General features: G+C 41.9%; 1 protein-coding gene across 3 annotated transcripts in view; it reads left to right on the top strand.

The window, feature by feature from the left end:
* Nucleotides 1-18,584, top strand: part of NTRK2 (neurotrophic receptor tyrosine kinase 2) — a 260,421-nt gene extending 241,837 nt beyond the window's left edge. For all 3 annotated transcript variants that reach the window (XM_077816387.1, XM_077816386.1, XM_077816385.1), the window contains 2 exons: nucleotides 16,997-17,155; nucleotides 18,399-18,584. In XM_077816387.1, the coding sequence (XP_077672513.1) occupies nucleotides 16,997-17,155; nucleotides 18,399-18,584 (345 nt within the window). The remainder of the gene's footprint in view (nucleotides 1-16,996; nucleotides 17,156-18,398) is intronic.
* The last annotated feature ends 1,234 nt before the right edge of the window (nucleotides 18,585-19,818 follow it).

The following is a 19,818-nucleotide window of genomic DNA, read 5'->3' as shown; positions in this document are numbered from 1 at the left end:
GTGTTAAGGTTAATCAGATATGCAGACCTTGCATTTGAAGGAGGAAAAAGATGTCACTGAGATGCTCCCCCAAAGAACATCTCACTCCAAGGGGACAGAAAGAGGTGGAGAGAGGTAAAGAGCAGGGTCAGCTGAGGTCAGAGAGGGCCCTTAGCTTGGCTCTAATGCAGCACCACTGTCAGGAAATTGGGAGGATTGCTGGAGGCCAGAGAATGAAATGAGAGTCCAGAATCTCTGCACAGTTGGCTCTGGTATCCCAGCAACTCCCATAGGTCTGCCAGTTTTGGGGGAGATTGTACAGTCTTAAACTCCATAAGCCAAACACCCACTCTAATTATATGCTGTGGGGAAATCTCCATGAGGAAAATCTGGGGGTGATTTCTTCCTAAAATAATCCTTCCTGCCAATTTTCATGAGGAAAAGATTTGGCCAACTCTGGAGGCAAAAGAAAAGTTGTTTTGGCATTACAGTCCTCTATGTAATTTTCAGCTCAGTGTTAGTGTTAAACAAAAGCAGTCTTGGTAATTCCAGTGCCATTGAAAATGCAAGACAATGCAACATCAGCCAAACGGAAAATGAGAAAGTTGATGGGAGAAGCCTGCATTACTAAAACTGAGTGGAAAAATAAACATGGAGCCAAACTCTGCACTGTTCCATTTCCAATGTTGCCCCCAAACTGTAAAACATACTTACAGTTGTTTGGACTACACTTTGTCATCTTATGGTACATACAATATTTTAAGCACAGTTTAAAGAATAATAAGATGTATGAATTTGATCAGGACTAACCCGCATGTTTTAAACTTCACAGGAAAGAAATCATGAATGGTATTTGGCTGGCTCTTGTAACAACAGAATCAGCATCTATATTTCTGAAGCATTGAATTCAATGTTTGATGATCATGTCATTTTGGAATTAACACATCTATTTCAAATCATGCCATAATGTCATGACACAAATAAGGAGTTAAAAACTTTCATATGTGTAAGGCAACTAGGATTTTTTCTGGTCATTCTTCCTTGGGATTTTTCCCTTTGTATTTTCCATTTTACATCTCAAGAAACTGAATCACAAAGAAACTTGCTTGTTTGCTTGCTTGAACAGGGGTCAGTAATCCTAGGATTCCTAGACAAAGTGTGCAGGGAGGACAGGCAAAGACTTCCCCTTCTTTCACCAGGCCAGCAGAGCTGACCATGCATGGGGGAGAGGGTATGGTGAGCATAGAGTGTAATAGTAGCTGTGCTTCCTCTATGTCCCATGAAGCATTGTGCTTGCCTCCAGGAATGCCTACTTAGGCGATGCACTTCTGCATTCTCAATGCAGCCAGTTGTTTATAGGTCGCAATTGGGCCCTAAGTGACATGCTCAAGGTCACACTGGAAGGCTGTGGCAGAGCCAAGAGTAGGATGTAATGTTGCTAACCCCCCAGTCTGTACTTTAAGCACAAGACCATTCCTTTCCCTTCATTACTAGACATGGAGACTCAGCAGATCTCTTTTCAATTCCCCATCTTTTAGAGATTTGTGCAGTTAAGGGCCTGAGTGTCTCACTTTGTTGCCTCATGTAGCTAGTGGCTGCTCTGCTAAACTCTTTGTAAGACATACCACAAATTAACCATTAAGAGACATAGGTTGAGAATATCAAGCTAAATTTCAAGGCCTAGAACATATGAGGCATTACAGCTGAAAACTGTAGTGCTGCCATGCTGTGTAGGTTATAGAAATGCTTTTGTGACTCCTAGGGGAATAGTAAAGCTATGAACCAAGCTCTTTGACCTTCCTCCCCTCTTTTTCTATGATGTAACTTGACATGACCGATGGAGTCAGACATGCTATGTTAACCTGCATTAAATCTGATAAAACATGGTCTTCTGTAAAAGAAAACATGGGGGAGGTTGTGATCTCTAGAATTCTGAAGACAGCTTTCAGACTTGACATTGGGAGTAAAGATTTCCCTCTAAATTGTACTGATGCAAACTGATTTGCTTGGCATTTTGCTTAGCCTTCTCAGAGTCTGAAGTAAAGTAACTGTTACTTTTAGATATTGACAATACATCACAGTTAGCATAAAATTACATTACACCCAAAACCACAAATAAAAACAAATATAATTTAGAGTTTTGACCCTAATATAGACTCTGCAAAGGCTGAATTTGCAAAATACATGTTGTTATTAGACTCTCATTCACCCTAATGAGGATCAGCTGAATTTTAACAAGCATTGTTTCAACTGCTTGGTGGCTGCTATATGATAAGCATTCTCAACTGTAGTGTTATAAGTATAACCAGCAGGCCTCCAGATGCTTTTATGGAGGAATTGGTAAGGTACAAGTGACACTGTGGTTGCTTGTTAAAAAAGTATAGAACTGTCTGTGTCTGAAAGCTCATGATGCTGGTGTTGACGTTATCAGTGGCAACATGTCATAGTGATACAGGCTAACAGAACATAGGACATGTTAGGAACAGAAAGAGGCTGTATGGTTCAATACAAAAGCCATTTTCTGGGTTATATTAATCCAGTCTTCCTGCTTTTTCACCATAAATCCCCTCTATCTCCAAAAACAAACCTAGGTGTCTCAAGAATTTGTTTATATATTGTGGTGAAGCTGCCCTCCCCTGTAATTTATACCATATGGTTATTACATTTAGTTTTGGCTTAGACCCTGATCTACAGTCTAAACTATAAATGGATGTCATTTAAAAAAAATCCCTCTTTTTTTCGTTGACAGACACTTCAACCCTGAGGCATCTAAATACTGACCATTGCACCAATATATATTACTTTGTGGGACTGTCATTTTTCATTTCATTCAACATTTCTTCAGTTCTTCTGCCTTATTGTGACTGATATGGAAACTTGCTTCTAAGTCAGGAGGGTGAAACACATGGCCTTTTTCAAAGTTACTGTCTATTCATGCCACTATTTAGGGCTCTCATCTTGGTCCCTTGGAAGAGTAGGCCCTACATATCATTATTACCACTATAGTTATGATTTATTATTTGTTTAGGTTACCACATGTTTTGTGCTGTACAAGAAACAGCTTCTGCCCTCAGCTTACAATTTAAGGCCCTGATCTTGCAAGTTACTCCAGGACTTCTGTGCCTGCCCAGAGTAGCTTGTAGGACTGTGACATAAAAGGCAGGCATAGATAAGATTGAAACACACTGGGAAATCCAGAAAAGGGAATAACTTACTTTTAAAGGTATATTTATTAATGAACTCTGCTCGTGGGCATTATGGAAGAAGTGTTTTTTTCAGGAGGGATCTAAATGTGGAAAGAATGGTTATTCTGAGTGGCCTGGATGTGTTTAAACGTTTCTTCTCTCCATTTATCCTAAACATTTCACCCTTCCACAATGTACAGTGCTTTGTCTCCAGTGGTCTAGGAGCAGAAGTTCAACTCTCCATATTTTATAGGGACTTTCTTCCTTCCTCAGAGGGCCAAATCCTGCACTCGGTTACACCACCACAACCATATTGACAAAACTTAATTTGATGCCATTTTTTTACCACCGTATATAGGATCATAGTGTGAATCCAAAGTATTATTGCTTTTGAAAAGGAGAACTTTTAGAAAGATTGTTAGAAAGCAATACAATACCCTGGGATCACACTGTTAATGGATCACCTCACCTCAGGTGTATCCTCTGCTTGAAGGTCTGATGTTAAAGACATCTCTAAGGTTACATAGGGCAAAGCTGGGAGGTTAAAAATCATTGAAAATATCTTTGGTAGATGTTTTTTGCACTAAGAGATTTAAATGGTCATAAACATTTTTGTTCCATTTAGGACTTCAACTTTATTCTCCCCATTGGCAAAATTATTTCCACTCCTCAATAGGGATTACTTAGTCACACTGACAATCCCTAGACCCTAGTCTGTACTTGTTTCAAATGAGGATGTCCCATCTACAGCACAAAATGGAGAGGAGAATTTTGTCCTAAGAGAAAGTATTGACACATGATTTTGAACTGATGTTATGCAGATATTCTGTAGAAAACAGAATTCATGGAGTGCAATAAACTGTTGACCAGTCATCATTTCAGATTTCTGACAATTATTGTTAGAATTAATTAAGAGCTTTACAAATGAGCCTTGTATTGAACAAAGATGTGTACAAATAGGGTTAAAGGCCACTGTGGAGTAATGTTGTTTGTAATTCTAACCAGGATTGTGACCTACTACTCTTCCACAAGTGGACATGGAAGGAATGATGATATTTCAGGAGGAGACCTTGACTTTGTCTGCGTGGTCAGGGTATGGAAGAAGAAAAAACAACAATTATTGATCTTTCTTGCGCTAAGAGAAACATTTGCCAACATTTTGTGAGAAGGAAAGAGGATAGGCTCATCAAGAGACAAGAGGTTTACAGTTTAAGCAATAAGTATGACAGGCAAAACATTTTTTTGCAATTATAGCATGCTTTAGGAGAGGGCATAAGACACAAGACCAAAAGATGTGTGACACAAACCACCCCTGCAGTACTATAACCATCCTGATGCACACTGCCTGGGATGTTTTATTAGGGTTGAGTGAATAGTTCAGATTAAAAGACAAAATAAATAAAAGACTATTAGTACTAGCCTCATGAGAAACTAAGGCTCCGGTTTAGCAAAGCAGTTAGGCATCTGCTCAACTCATCCTTGTTCAGCAAAGTACCTATGTATGTGCTTAAGTCTCATCAAAGTTTAACTAACCATGTGGTTAACTGCTTTTCTGAATTAGGTCTCCATCCTGCATTGTGGTCCATGTGAGCAAATAGCTGCACCCACGCAGAACCCCACTGCCATCCATGTGGCTTCATATGGGTGCTGTGGTCCAGCCACACAGATGCCAATGCAGAATGAGGGCCTAAATCCAGTGGATCACTGGCAGTGCAGAAGAATCAACACGTAAACAAAATATAGTAGTTATTCTGGGGAGAAGAGTATGGCTGGCCTCTAGGGAGAAAAGGCGGGGCACGGGATGGAGGGGTAGGAAAAGAATGGGAAATGATAGAACGGGAGTAAAGAAGGGCAGGAAGGGGTTTAATTTCTTTTTAAAAATCCAATATATCTTCCAATAATTTAAGAAATATTTTTCCTTCCCTTTCATTTAACAATGTCAGTATTTTGGAGCATTAATGGCAACTATATAGTTTCTGACATTATTTATTATTTGTACTGCAGTAGCACTTAGAGACTTCAACCAGCTCAGAGCCCCCTTGTGCTATAGGTGTTGTAGTGACAATGCAATATAAAAAATGTGAGTATAATGCTGTTCTTTAAAAAATGAATTGGGTAATGGCAATATAGTATTTTAATGAAAACACAGAAATGCGATTTAAAAAGAATATAGATACAGCAGTTTGTTTTTACAAAAGCAGGGAAGCTTAAAAAGGGAAACAATTCTGAATAGCTTTAGAACTGTGAACACAATTGTAACATCATTCTGCCTACTTATAAGAACGTAAGAATGACCATAATGGGTTAGATCAGTGGTCCATGTAGCCCAGTGTCCTGTTTCTGACAGCGGGCAATGCCAGATGCTTCAGAGAGAATGGACAGTTAAAGGCAATTTCGAGTGAGTCACTCCTGTCGTCCAGTCCCAGATTCTGGCAGTTGGAGGTTAAGGGACACCTGGAGCATGGGGTTGTGTCCCTGACACTCTTGGCTAATAGCCATTGATGGACCTATCCTCCATGAATTTATGTAATTCTTTTTTGAACCCAGTTATACTTTTTGGCCTTCACAACATCCCATGGCAACGAGTTCTGCAGGTTGATTGTGCATTGTGTGTGAAGAAATACTTCCTTTTGTTTTAAAACCTGCTGCCTATTAATTTCATCAGGTGATCCCTAGTTCTTGTGTTATGGGGAGAGGTAAATAACACTTCCCTGTTCTCTTTCTCCACACCAGTCATGATTTTATAGACCTCCGTCATATCCCCCCTTAGTTTTCTCTTTTCTAAGATGAACAGTCCCACTCTTTTTTATTCTCTTCTCCTGTGGAAGCTGTTCCACATCCCTAATCCTTGTTCATCTCTGCACCTTTTCCAATTCTAATATATCTTCTTTGAGATGAGGCGACCGAACTGAAGGCAGTATGCAAGGGGTAAGTGTACAATGGATTTCTATAGTGGCATTGTGATATTTTCTGTCATCTTATATAACCCTTTCCTAATGGTTCCTAACATTCTGTTAGTGTTTTTGACTGCTGCTGTACACTGAACAGATGTTTTAAGTGAACTATCTGCAATGACTCCAAGATCTCTTTCTTGAGTAGTAACAGCGAATTTAGACACTTTCTAAATTGTATGTATAATTGGGATTATTTTTTCCAAGGTGCATTACTTTGCACTTATCAACATTGAATTTTATCTGCCATTTTGTCCTTCAGACAACCAGTTTTAAAAGATTGCTTTTTGTAATGTCATACCAATAATAACAACTTGAGGGTGCATCCTGTTCACAATAACTGTGCCCTGGGCCGAACAAACTGGAGGCTTAAAAGATGTGGTTTTTTGGTATCGTCAAGATAAGGGGTGCAGCAGCACCCCTAGTTCCAGCACCTATGCATGGTAGGATATAAATCCCTTCACAGCTAACTGGTAACAATGCTGCCCAAGTAGGTAGTATCCAAACGTTTTTACTGTGTGAAGACTGTTCCGTAGCCTCTGTGTCACAACTTTCAGTTCCTAGTACAGAAAAGCATTACAAAAAGCATCATTTGGCAACCTCAGCAGAAAGGATAAGGAACGCATAAGCATAAAATGTTTACTAACTTCACAACTCTTGCAGTGTTCCTTATAGTTCAAGGTTGAGGCATATTGGTGGGGCAGTGCGAAGCCTGGTATTTGTTCTATGGATAATTAAAGGACTGGAATTTCCAGGAATGGCTTATCTGGCACCTTCCAGGAGAACCAAGTTCCTGTTGAAAGTGTAAGTGGTGAGTGATGAAAGCGGTGACCAGTGGAATGACATTGCATTGTCTAAAATATGACATTTCATATTTGAAATGTGGCAGCATTTCCTTCTGGAGGTGATTCTTTCGAGAAGGACGTCACAGTTTAGTGGCTTGGTATATTTAGGTATGTAGCATGTCGCAGAAGCTAAACAGTGCAGATTTTGATTTAGGTTCTAGTCCAATATGCTAGTAATTGTAATATAAGAACACTGTCGTGCCAGTGACTTCTCAGTTGCATATACTAGGACTTGGAAACAAGGTCTTCAGTCTCATTGGGGTTATATGGATGTGCAATTTCAAATAAAAAATGAACCATAATAAGGCAACTGTCTTCAAGTAAGCCCCCAAGAAAATACACCATAATTTTATCCATAAATTTGTCATTTTTGTGGTACTGCTACAGCTATAAAACAGATATTTAAGTGATAGCTTATTAAGTTAAAACTGTAATGCTTTTAAACCTGTCATAACCTTAGCTACAGTGAACACTAAAGATGGTCTTTACCTGAAATGTTAGTCTACAGAATGTATGACTATTTTAAAGTGATGTATATACAGTAGTATTATAATCATACTTTAGGCAGTACGGTCCCAATCCTGCACGGTGCTGAGCACCTGCAACTACTGCTACTAAGGCAGGAGCCAAGGGCTCTCAACACCTCATAGAAGTACTCAGCACCTTGCAGGAATGGGCCCTATACTAATATTTTTACCCATTGATCCTTCTTGGGAAACTCGAATTCATTTTGTTTAGAGTTACCCAAGGGTGTTGTGGCATGGAGGTGTGGATGTGTGAGGGGAGTGGGCAGAAAAGAGAGGATGCGTTCACATATTTATTTCTCAGAACACAAAGTTTTTGCTCTGATTACAAGTTGCAAATGAAATTTACTTAGATTACTGAATGGCACGGAAAAGATTGATAATTACTGTAACCTGTACCAGTGCAAAGAGTAGAATCAAGACTGTAAGTTAAAAATGTACTGCGGCTGCCAGGGTGTGTGATCTGTCCGTCATGTACCCATCACTGTGGATTGTGTGCAAGTCACACCACTGCTGTGTACCCCAGTTTACCTCTTTGGGTGTGGAATTTTGTGTGACTTAAATTGTTAGTAAGGTGCTTTGAGATCCTTAAATGAAATGCACTGTGTATTGCATTGTGTAAATGATTATTAATGATTAAATGAATGGAATACTTTAAGCTATATGCATCATATTGATTGGTATGTGTGTGTGTGTGTATATATATATATATATATTAATTTGGATACAAAGAGCTCAATTCACCCCTTCTGATATAACACGATGTACAGCGAACACCCTTGCACTAGTGAGAGCTATTGCACACCAGGGCAATTCACCCCATGGGACACTAGGCAGCTCTCTCACCATCACTTTCCTTTAGGATTTCACCAGAGGAGGGTAGCTTTAAATGGGCCTCGTCCCTCCATGGGAAGCCCCATCAGTGGAGCCTACCTGAGACTATGCTAATTAATTGTATTTGTCAGGTGCTTTGGTTATGTTCCTTTCCAAGCCAGCACTGCCCAGTTTGTTGGCCAGTTACAGGCTCCCAGAGGAGGGCGATTTGTAGGCATCCCTCACTGACGCAACCCCCTTTCCTCAACTTTCCCCTACGGAGGGCACTGAGTCCTCAATGGAAGTCCGCTTACATTGGCCTGAGTCAAGACCCAAAAATATAAACAAAGTCTCTCTTACCCAGATAGAGGACCAGAGGGAGGAGTAAGGACACAGGAGTCCTCTGCAAAGGTTGCTCTGTTCCTATGAGCTGGACAAGGATGTCACTCAATAGCTCCTGTAGTCCCAGAAAAACTCCAACTCACTTCTCCCTGTGGACAGGAGAGGAGTTAGCAGGACACCAGAGTAATCCTGTTACATTGTAAGCAGCGTGGATATTTTTATAGTTTTGGAACAATAACAAAAATTCATTCTACTTCTTTTCATTTACAGTGTGTAACAATAACAAGGCCCTTCAGCTTACCAAGAAAATAAAGACTTAAAGCTCTCTTGGCAATGGCGACTCACTCAGTGATTCTTACTGGGCTGATAAAGGGCTGCTGTGGTAGCTCTTAGGTCTCAGTTCAGGAAAGCACTGATGCATGTGCTAAAACACATACTTAGGTACTGCCCTAGGTCATGATGTGTTTCTGAAGTGGGGACTTATTGCTGAATCATTAATTCATGATAGTTAATAAAGAAGTAAGTATATATATTGCACCACTGGGCCAAAACCTGACAGGTAACATGTACCTTGCTGAGCATTGATTTCAGTGGGAGTTGCAGGTGCACTATACCTTTCCGGATTTGGTCCAACTGGAGTGGAGGGCACTCAGCTCCTCAGAGGCTGTGCTGAACATCTCACAGCCTGGGTCATATCTGATCCAAATGCAGCTTGGCAAGAATAGCATGAGTTCAGGAAGTGCCTTCTCTGCGAGTGTAATCACTGATGAATCAGTCTTACTTTTACTGATAAAGCAGACAGCTAGAGTTGTGGCAGCCAAGTTTTGGTCACCAAAATAGTCATTGCACTACACTCATCTATCATAATTGTACCAATGGTATTTATTTTCCTGATTGATTCTGATAAAATCAGCGCACAGTCCTACTAGAACTATACTGTGGTTTTGAGGCATCTAGCCCTGGGGATTAGAGTGGGAAAGTTCTTTTTTTAATTTGATTTTTAAACTTCATATCACTGATAAGATAAATAAACAATAATAAATAAGAGAACCATATTTCACAGTTTATAGCTTTCATTAATTTTTAAGGAACAAGTCAAAGAAATTGCTGAAACAAAGCAATCATGGATGCTGTATGATGAGAGGATCAAAGAGCCGCTTTAATATTTAACGAGACCAAAAACCTCTTACAACTAATCATGTTTTACTGGCACTTGCCCTTTGGCCTGGCAAGTGACTGTGTGTTTCTAAGGGACTAACATTTTTGTCTTTCTAATGAATTATCATTCTTACAGTAAGTAAATGTGGCAGGGTGGAGCTGTTTACTTCATTAGTTTAGTTTAGGAAGCAAGATCTTTGTTCACATATCTTGATATTAATGATATTTGTACTTAAAACAATACTTCCCCTAATTTAATAGTGCCTTTTCAGCCAAGGATTATTCGTATTAATTAATTGAGCCTTACAACAGCCTTATACTGCCAGATGGGTATATTGTGACTCAGAAATGAATGGGCCCTGATTCAGCAGTGCACTGAAGTATGTGCATATGTTGATTCCTAGGCCTTGTCTACACTACACTGTTTTGTCGACAGAAGTCAGTTTTCATCAACAAAACAGTGGAGGTGTACACACTGCAATGGTCCTCCCACCGATGTAATTCTCCTGCTAGCCAACATAATAAAACCACTTTGAGGAGCAGCATAGAGCATTTTGCGACCAAGTTAGAGTGATGCAGTGTCAGTATAGACACTGCACTTGCTTATGTTGCCCTAAGTGGCCTCCAGAAGGTGTTCCACAATGCCCATCATGACCGTTCTGGTCAGCAGTTTCAACTCCACTGCTCTGCAGCCAGGTACACAGGCATGCGCCCTGGAAATTTTGAAATTCCACTTCCTGTTTGCTTGGCATGGAGAGTTCACAGAGGATCTTCCCCTCTGACCATGCTGGCTTTCCACAGAAAACGTGCTCCTGCCGGGACTACACCAGACTCGTTGGATCTGCTGGGTCTGTGGGAAGAGGAAGCTGTGCAGTCGCAGCTCTGCTCCAGCCATAGGAACTTTAATATCTACAGGCAGATGGCTCATGGCATGGAGGCGAAAGAGCATGAAAGGGACATGCAACAAGGGACATGCCGTGCTAAGATTAAGGAGCTGAGGCAGGCATACCAGAAGGCAAGGGAGGCCGACCATCACTCTAGTGCAGCACTGAAGACATGTTGCTTCTACCAAGAGCTGCACGCTGTCAGCAGCCGCGACCCCACCTCCACTGCCATAAGCCCCATGGATACTTTGGGGGAACTGGAGGCAGTGGCTAGCAGAGTCAACCCCAATGACGAAGTGGTGGACTAGGAGATCAAGTTGGGGGAGGATGTGGGACAGGTGAGAGGGTCATCCGGAGGCGTGACAAGCGATGACCTCTTTTTGACTCTGAAGGGGTCTAGCCAATCCCAGTACTCTGGCTCTGGCACACCTGAAGCAGGAGAGGGGAGCTCCAGTAAGTACTCATTTTGCTTTGATGTTGCACAGTGACATAAGGCAGAGGTGTCCTTTATTTTGTTAGATGGTGCACCTGGGAGAAGGGATAGAAATTAACAACACTCTAGGTACTGTTTATATCTGCTTCTCATTCCACAGTGCAGCTACATAGTTGGGACCCTGCAGAAAAGTTTGTTAATGCACATCAGGATTTCCCAGGAATCTTCCATAGAGATCTCCAGAAAACTTTCCTGAAGATACTCTGCAATCCTCTGCCGACGGTTCCTTGGCAGAGCTGCTTTTTTATTTTTCCCATTGCAGGAAACTTTGCCGCACCAATGGGCAATTATTTCTGCAGGAACCAAAGCAGCAAACAGACAAGTGGCATACAGACCCAGTCTGAAGCCGCACATATGCAGGAGATGCACCCTGGCATCCTCGGTTACCCTCAGCAGTGAGATATCAGATTCAATCATCCCCGCCTGCGGAAAACAGTGCCAGTATTCACAATAGTGTCCCTAAGCACATATAGTGATCCCCTTCTGAAACCACCCAGACCCTTTATCCCTTCTTGCACCTTCCCCCCTCACCACATTTAGTGCTCTCACTGTACTGCATACTTGCCAAGGGAAGGTGAGAAAGAGGCTTATGTAACTTTTATGATTCAGGACTGTGAGTGCACTCACAATATTGACTCTGTGTATTGTTTGGGTGTTTTTGCTTCTGCAGATGTGCCCTTGAGGGCCAGCTCCTACACACCAGCAGAGCACCTCCATCAGATAAGGAGGTGAACATGTTTCAAGAAGTGTTGCAATTATCTGATCATGCTGATAGTGAGCACAGAGCATGGAGAGAGACAATAAATATCTGAATAAAAAAATTCAGAATGGATAGCCAGGAGAGGAAATGGGCAGGTGTTGATAATAGAGGAGCAGGAGCAGATGATAAAGCTCATGGAGGACCAAACAGAGATGTTCAGGTCCCTGATTGCACTGCAGTCGGAATACATCCATGCTTGACTCCCCCTGCAGGCCATACAGAACTGTATTCCATGCCCTCCCCAAACTCCCCACACACATTCCTCACATGTTTCCTGCCTGTCACAGTACCCCTTACACTCCACCCCTAAGGACATGTACCATAATGACAGCTGGACTTACACACAGCTGTGAGAGCCTCATTTGAGAGAATGCTGCTCAGTGTCATGTCCCGTGTAAGAAATGGAAATCTGTGTGTTGCTGTTTAATAAAAATTTAGTCTTAAAAATTAAATGATTCTTTATTTGTGTCCTACACACAGTTGTTGCAGCAGAAATTGATACACAGTGGCAATTGACAGACTATAATTAACGCGCAGGCAGGAATCATTACAGGGATCATTCAAGGTGACAAGTAAACAATGCTTGGCTGAATGCATTACAGAAAGACACATTATTGGGACTCATTATCAAAATGCTGCCTCAAAGCATCCCCGATTCGAATACCCCTGCCCCTCTTTGAGCCCCTCTGATAGCCCTGGTGTCTGGCTGCTCAAAATCAGTCACCAGGCAATCCACCTCAATGCTCCACCCTGGGGAAACTTTTCCTCCTTGGCTTCACAAATGTTATACAGAGCACAACAGGCTGCTATGACCATGGGAATATTTTCCTCATTGAGGTCTAACCTGCCAAAAAGGCAGCATCAGTGAGCCTTTAATCTGCTAAATGCACATTCATTGGTCATTCTGGATTACTGTGGGCATTTCCACAACCTCTGTTGGAATCTTCTGGTCTGGAAAGAAAGTCTCTGCATGCAGCTTTCTATACAGGCCAGTGTTCCTGAAGATGTGCATGTCATGCATAGGGGCCTACCAAATTCACAGCCATGAAAAACTCATCACGGACTGTGAAATCTGGTCTCCCCCCGTGAAAACTGGTCTTTTGTGTGCTTTTACCCTATACTATACCGATTTCACGGGGGAGACCAGTGTTTCTTAAACTGAAGGTCCTGACCCAAAAGGAAGATGCAGGGGGGTCGCAAGCTTATTTTAGGTGGGTAACAGTATTGCCACCCTTACTTCTGTGCTGCCTTCAGAGCTGAGTGGCCGGAGAGTGGCAGCTGGTGCCCGGGAGCCCAGCTCTGAAGGCAGCGCCTCGCCAGCAACAGTGCAGAAGTAAGGGTGGCAATACCCCATACCATGCCACCCTTACTTCACACTGCTGCCTTCAGAGCTGCGCAGCCAGAGAGTGGGAGCTGCTGACTGCGGGCCCAGCTCTGCAGGCAGCAGCACAGAACTAAGGGTGGCAATACCATACTTTGCCATCCTTACTTCTGCGGTGCTGTTGGCGGTGGCTCTGCCTTCAGAGCTGGGCTCCCAGCCAGCAGTCACGCTTCCCAGCTGCCATCCCTGAAGGCAGCACCGCCGCCAGCAGCAGCGCAGAAATAAGGGTAGCAGCACCGCAACCCTCCCTACAATAACCTTGCAACCCCTTCCCCACAACCCCTTTTTGGATTAGAACCCCTACAGTTACCATGAAATTTCAGATTTAAATAGCTGAAATCATGAAATTTATGATTTTTAAAATCCTACATCCATGAAATTGAGCAAAATAGGCTGTGAATTTGGTTGGGCCCTAGTCATGCACCTTCCCTGACTACCATATGCTGATGTCAGTGAAATGACCCCGGCGATCTACCAGCATCTGCAATACCATAGAGAAGTAGCCCTTTCTGTTGATGTACTCTGTCGCAAGATGACCTGGGGTCAAAATTGGGATATGCGTGCCATCTATCCCCCCACCGCAGTTAGGGAATCCCATGGCGGCAAATCCATCCACTATTCACCACCCAGAGTCACAGTCCTTCGTAGCAGGAGGCAATTAATGGCCCTGCACACTTGCATCGCCGCAACACCCATGGTGAACATCCCAACTCCAAACTGATTCGCGACTGACCGGTAGCAGTCTGGAGTTGCCAGCTTCCACACAGCGATCTCCACTCGCTTTTCCACAGCGAGGGCAGCTCTCATTGTGGTGTCCTTGTGCCGCAGGGCAGGGGCAAGCTCCGCAGACAGTTCCAGGAAGGTGGTTTTGCACATCCAAAAGTTCTGCAGCCACTGCTCATCATCCCATATGTGCATCACAATTAAATCCCACTACTTGGTGCTTGTTTCGCAAGCCCAGTAATGATGGTCCACCGTGTGCAGCTGCTCCATGAATGCCAACAGTGATCTTGAATTGTTTCTTTCGGCAGCACATAACAGGGCAGGCACCACCAATTCATTTTCAGATTTGCAGTTCATGAAATACTGCAGGATCAGCTGTGTTGTGTTCATAATGCTTATTACAAATCTGAAGAGCAGCGCAGGATCTGTGCTTTCAGGCAGAGATGGCGAATGCCAAGTTTACAGGGGAAGTTGAAAAACGGCACAAAACGTCGTCAGAAGCTCATGGATTGATGGGACAGAGAAAACTGCATCATGGGGGCAGTGACCCCACCCCCATAATGCACTGCTATCCATTCCCAGAACTTCTAGTGTCAGAAGGTGGTGATTTGAACAGTGGGCTAGCTACCCCCGGTGCAGTGCTCTCTCTGTCGGTGCGAGAGCACCAACTGTGGACATGCTCCACCCACATTATCTGGGTTGGGGGCAGCAAAAGAGCGCCTATTAATAAAACACATGCTTAGGTAGGTTGTGGCACTTCTGTGTATTTTTATGGAATCAATAATGGTGTAGGTCTTTTATGGCAATGTATGCAGCATGATTGCGCTGTCTAACAGTGATGATTGTATTTCTGATGTGCTGCACTAACACTGAAGCATGACAAATACATGAGAAAAGATTTACCAATTGCTTTAGAAGTAATCTGAACCCTGACTGAACTTTTATTAGGCTCACATATCATTTGCTGTTTTGACTTCAGAACAAGGAAAATATTTTTTATAACAACTTATGTAAAGTCCCAGAAGGAGGAATGATCTTTTGAAAGACTGGAATCTTGAAAAGTGAAAAATTTGTCCTGATGTGGTTTCATAAACTAAATAATCGGACAGGAGAAAATATATTAATCAAAAATTATATATCCTTTAAAAAGAAAATATTCTTGGAGCCTTTTACAACAGCTCCATTTCAGAGATAATCAGAATGTCATAAAATGGTCATACTGGATTAGACTAATGGTCCATCTAGCCCAGTCTCCTGTCTTCCAACAGTGGCTAATGCCAGATGCTTCAGAGGGAGTGAATAGAACAGGGCAATTTACTGAGTGATCCATCTCCCAGCTTCTAGCAGTCAGTGTCAAATCACGATAGTTCACTAGGTTACATTTGTAAAGGTACTTGAGTGGATTTGTTAATTTGTATGATCAAGTTGAAATGTCATATCAAGGGGCAATAAATAAATTGGAAAATGGAAATAAAAACTTTTTTAAAAAAGAATCAAGGTTAAAGAAGATCCTAGTGTTAAGAAAGTGCAACTGTTTAAGAAAATAAAAAATGCTTTGTGAATATTCATACAGGCCTTGATTCAGAAAGGCACTCCTAAGGAGTTCAACATGTGCTTAAGTACTTTGCTGAATCAGGGTCTGATTCCAGTAGTTACAGATCTTTATTAAGCAGATTAGTTAATCCAAAAGAGTGGGGGTGGGGGATTAGGCTATCTAGAAGAGAGTGAATAATTTGTAATAAAAAATCATTCAATAAAATTTGCACCTTTTTCTCTTGGAAAATTATCTAAAAACAGACTGCAGAATTCTTTTATATTTTAATTATTGAAAATTATTTGTAGATTTCTTCAGTGCATAAATTTTGGTCTGCAATAATTCATTAGCAATTCACTGTGAATATTTAAAAAATTCACATGGCATTAGTCAATCCCCAGTCCTTCAATTACCTCTGGGTGGATGCAGAATGAAGGTCATAATTAGATATGTGATATGATATTGATTGGGTGACTGATGTAGTTAAAGAACACCAGAATGAGTTTTGAATTGCAGATTCAATTGTAAAATCTGCAAACTGAAATTCACATTGTTGCTTAGTTATTTATGCAATTTGAAAATCACAGTTTGTTGTTTATACATTTTGACATTCTAATTTTGGCAAATATTCAACTTAAAAATTCATTATTCTCAAAGTCTAGTTGACTGGAATGCACTCTTCACTAGAATATTCATGGAAAATTCATTTGTCAGAATATCAGAATATCAGGTATCAGAATAGTAAAGCTTATTCACTGGAATATCTATGAACTGTAAACATAAAAAGGTCATGAACACAGTCAAAGCAAATATATGAATAATTGCAGATTTCTATAGGTGAATATCAATTCTCCCCTCCCAGGTCATGTTCAGTTCTTCATAGGAGAAAGGGAGAAGTCTTGTGGATCAGGCAAGGAATTGGGAATCACTTTGGCCCTACTTCTACAATGAGCTCCATATGGACAGACCACTGTGGAGCTCACTTGAAGTCAATAGGGTTCAGTGCAGGACGGGGCAATGTCTGCACAGAACTCATTACATGATACCTTAGTCTCTCTGTGTTGTAAAATGAGTGTGTTAGGGTGGTGTTAGGTTTTGTTCTGTAGTGCTTTGAGTCCCTTGAATAGAAGGTGCTAAATAAGTCCAAAAAATCAGTATATAATTCAGAAATAATTTCTTTGAAGGTACCACAATGTTGAGAAATCAATCTTGGTAGTGATTGCCATCTATTTGAATTGATTAAGAGATGAATTTATGATAATAGGAAATAATATCTTGCTAATTTCTTTCTTACGAGCTCTTTAAAGTTAATGGGCACAAATACAAAATATCAATATCCACTCCCTTAGTTTGGCATCCATTGTGCACATCTTCACAAGGAACCCATAGGAATTATTTTAAACAAGTTTGTTCTTTTCCATCAGGTTGGTGGTCACACCATGTTGCCCATTCGTTGGATGCCTCCTGAGAGTATCATGTACAGGAAGTTCACCACAGAAAGTGATGTCTGGAGCTTGGGGGTCGTTTTATGGGAAATCTTCACCTATGGCAAACAGCCATGGTATCAGCTCTCAAACAATGAGGTGTGTATAATGCACTGTGGATAACAAAATGTGCTTGAGATGGTGGAGTTTAACTAAAGATATGGATGCCACAAGGGAATCACTCTCTGATTGGAAAGGATAGCACACAAGCTGCAATGTTATTTACTATAAAAATCACTACACACTTGTCAACACTTACGGTATTACCGCAAGTGTCATGTTTTGGGTCCATTTTTCTCTGGCTTTTTTAATTTTTCCCACTAAGAGAGAAGGGTGTTATCCAAGTAGAATATGAGAAAGTTGTGAGGTAGGCTGGAACCTGCCTGGAGTATGGAGAAAAAACTGAGGTGACAAGTGTTGCAGTCGTGCAAAGGAAAGGAGCTGGAGTATCTTCAGCCCAACCTCTGGCAGTCTCTATTACAGGTATCAACCAGTGTGTGTGACTCAAGAACAGTGCTGCTGTCCCACCCCAGTCTATAACAAATTGAGGGGATCTGGAAGTCCTCTGAAGCTCAGGAAAACTCTGCCAGGAATGACCCCTTGTATCTCCAGTCGCTGACCACCTGCCACTGTGATGCCTCTATGAGCATGTGGGAGAGGATAGTTCCGAGTGAGAGAGGGGTATGGAGTCTGTATCACAAACCCTACCACAATTGCCAATAGTTAGGGTACTTGTGCTCAGTCTCAACAGAGGCTTGTGTGGGTGTGGGAGCTGAACTTAAACCCTTAGAATGAATTACCCTGTTAAGTAGGGTGAAGGGCATTGGTCCCTCTAAGTTAGGATTTTGAGAGGTTGATGGAACAGATTTGGGAAGCTTATACCATTGTTGCCCGTGATTTACCAGTTCTGTAGACAGAGAATTTCAGTCTACAGGGCTGCCAGTTTAGCCCCTTTCATAAGAAATAAATTCACTCACACTCAGGGCTTGTCTACAGAGGAAAATTGTACTAGTATTAGGCAAAGTATGAATTTAAACTGCTATAGCTATACCAGTGCCACACCCCATGAGGACCCTCTTATTCCAGATTGCCTTTTTCTGGTTTAGCTGATGTCACTTTGGAAGTGGTTTAAGCCAGTGTTTTTCAGAATTCGGGTTGTGACCCAGTACTAGGTCATGCCATGTAAGGCACTGGGTTGCTTTGCTCAGCACCCAGGGACCCTAGCAGCTCTGGTCAGCACTGCCAACCGGGACGTTCAAAGTCCCATCGGCGGTGCTGCCCAGCTAAGGCAGGCTAGTGCCTAGCTATTGCTCCATTGATTCTTTCTTTGCTCTCTCACTAGGTGATCGAGTGCATCACTCAGGGCCGAGTTCTGCAGCGACCTCGCACGTGCCCAAAGGAAGTGTACGACTTGATGCTGGGCTGTTGGCAACGGGAGCCTCACATGAGGCTCAACATCAAAGAAATCCATTCCCTCCTTCAGAACTTGGCCAAGGCTTCTCCAGTTTACCTGGATATTCTAGGCTAGAGCCTCCTAGCATTTCCTCTTATGGGCTGCGTGAATGAATGTGTTCAACGGCCGCTGAACTCCATCAAAATATGTTCTTAACTCTGACAGTAGTAATGACAAAGATGCGGAGAAGCTTTCAAAGGGCAAGCAACGTGCACTTCTCCATCTTTAGACAGAGTATTGACTTTTTTGACATTGTTGAAATGTATCTCTTTTCTCTTTCTCTTTCTGTTTCTCTCATTTTTTCTCTCTCCTTCTATTCAATCTGGCTTCTGCGTTATTGTAACTCTGCATAGACAAAGGCCTTAAAAACCTGATCTGTTATATCAGCAGACACTCCAGATTGCCCGCAACTAACAATGCCTTGTTGTACTCATGCCTTTGATGTGGATGAAAAAAGGGAAAAAAATATTTGACTCGAACTTTGTGACTTCTGCTGCACAGATACTGGGAGTTTCTCTTGATTCACCTCTACTTTTTTTGCTTCGGCGTGTGGGTGGAAAAAGAAGATTGGTGTTCTCTATTGGAAGCTTATTTCTAGTTGAGATAAAGCCAGATAGAAAGAAAACAGTGCTGTGTGCTCCACTATATGGAGGAACCATGGGATCAGATGGCATCCAACCCTGCTCAAAAACACTGAAATGATATAATGGAAGGAAAGGATTCTGTGCTTTCCTCTGGGAGCCTGTCTGAGGAGCAAAGGGATTGTTTAAAGAGTGTGCTTGGTTAGCACTTTTCATCACCAGATCCAGTACAATGGTCTATGGTAAAAAGAAAAAGATGCTGCCCGCATTGCACTAGATTACACAACACTACGATATGCTAAATACAATCCCTCGGCTTCTCTTAGAGTAGGATATTGTGATAGCACTGGTATGAAAGTGTTCTCCAGCTAGCCTTTGGTAATACAGGCGGAAGCTAGGCTGATTAATGTACAGTATGCATTTCAGGGTCAAGTGTTGAAGCTGAGGACTTTGATCAGACAGGACAAGTTGTAGATGCTGAGGCAAGCTGTAGATACTGTGCTTGTCAGGCAGCATATTCCTACTGCTCTCCTTCTCCATTCCCATTTTTTCACTGTGCAAGCAAAATTGTGCATGGTCTTCGTCGATTAATGCCCTTTGTGTAGAAACTATTGCTCATCTTGTTGTACACCCTGATAGGAATAGCAAATCCATAAAGGTATAACATATATTTAATTAGAGGGAGCTAATGGAGGTCATTAGCTACATTCAGATGTCTTTACATTGTT

Source organism: Eretmochelys imbricata, chromosome 5 (assembly GCF_965152235.1).
Source record: "Eretmochelys imbricata isolate rEreImb1 chromosome 5, rEreImb1.hap1, whole genome shotgun sequence".
Taxonomy (NCBI): domain Eukaryota; kingdom Metazoa; phylum Chordata; order Testudines; family Cheloniidae; genus Eretmochelys; species Eretmochelys imbricata.
The sequence above is the reverse complement of the archived record's forward strand: the minus strand, read 5'-3'. Positions and strand labels throughout refer to the sequence as shown.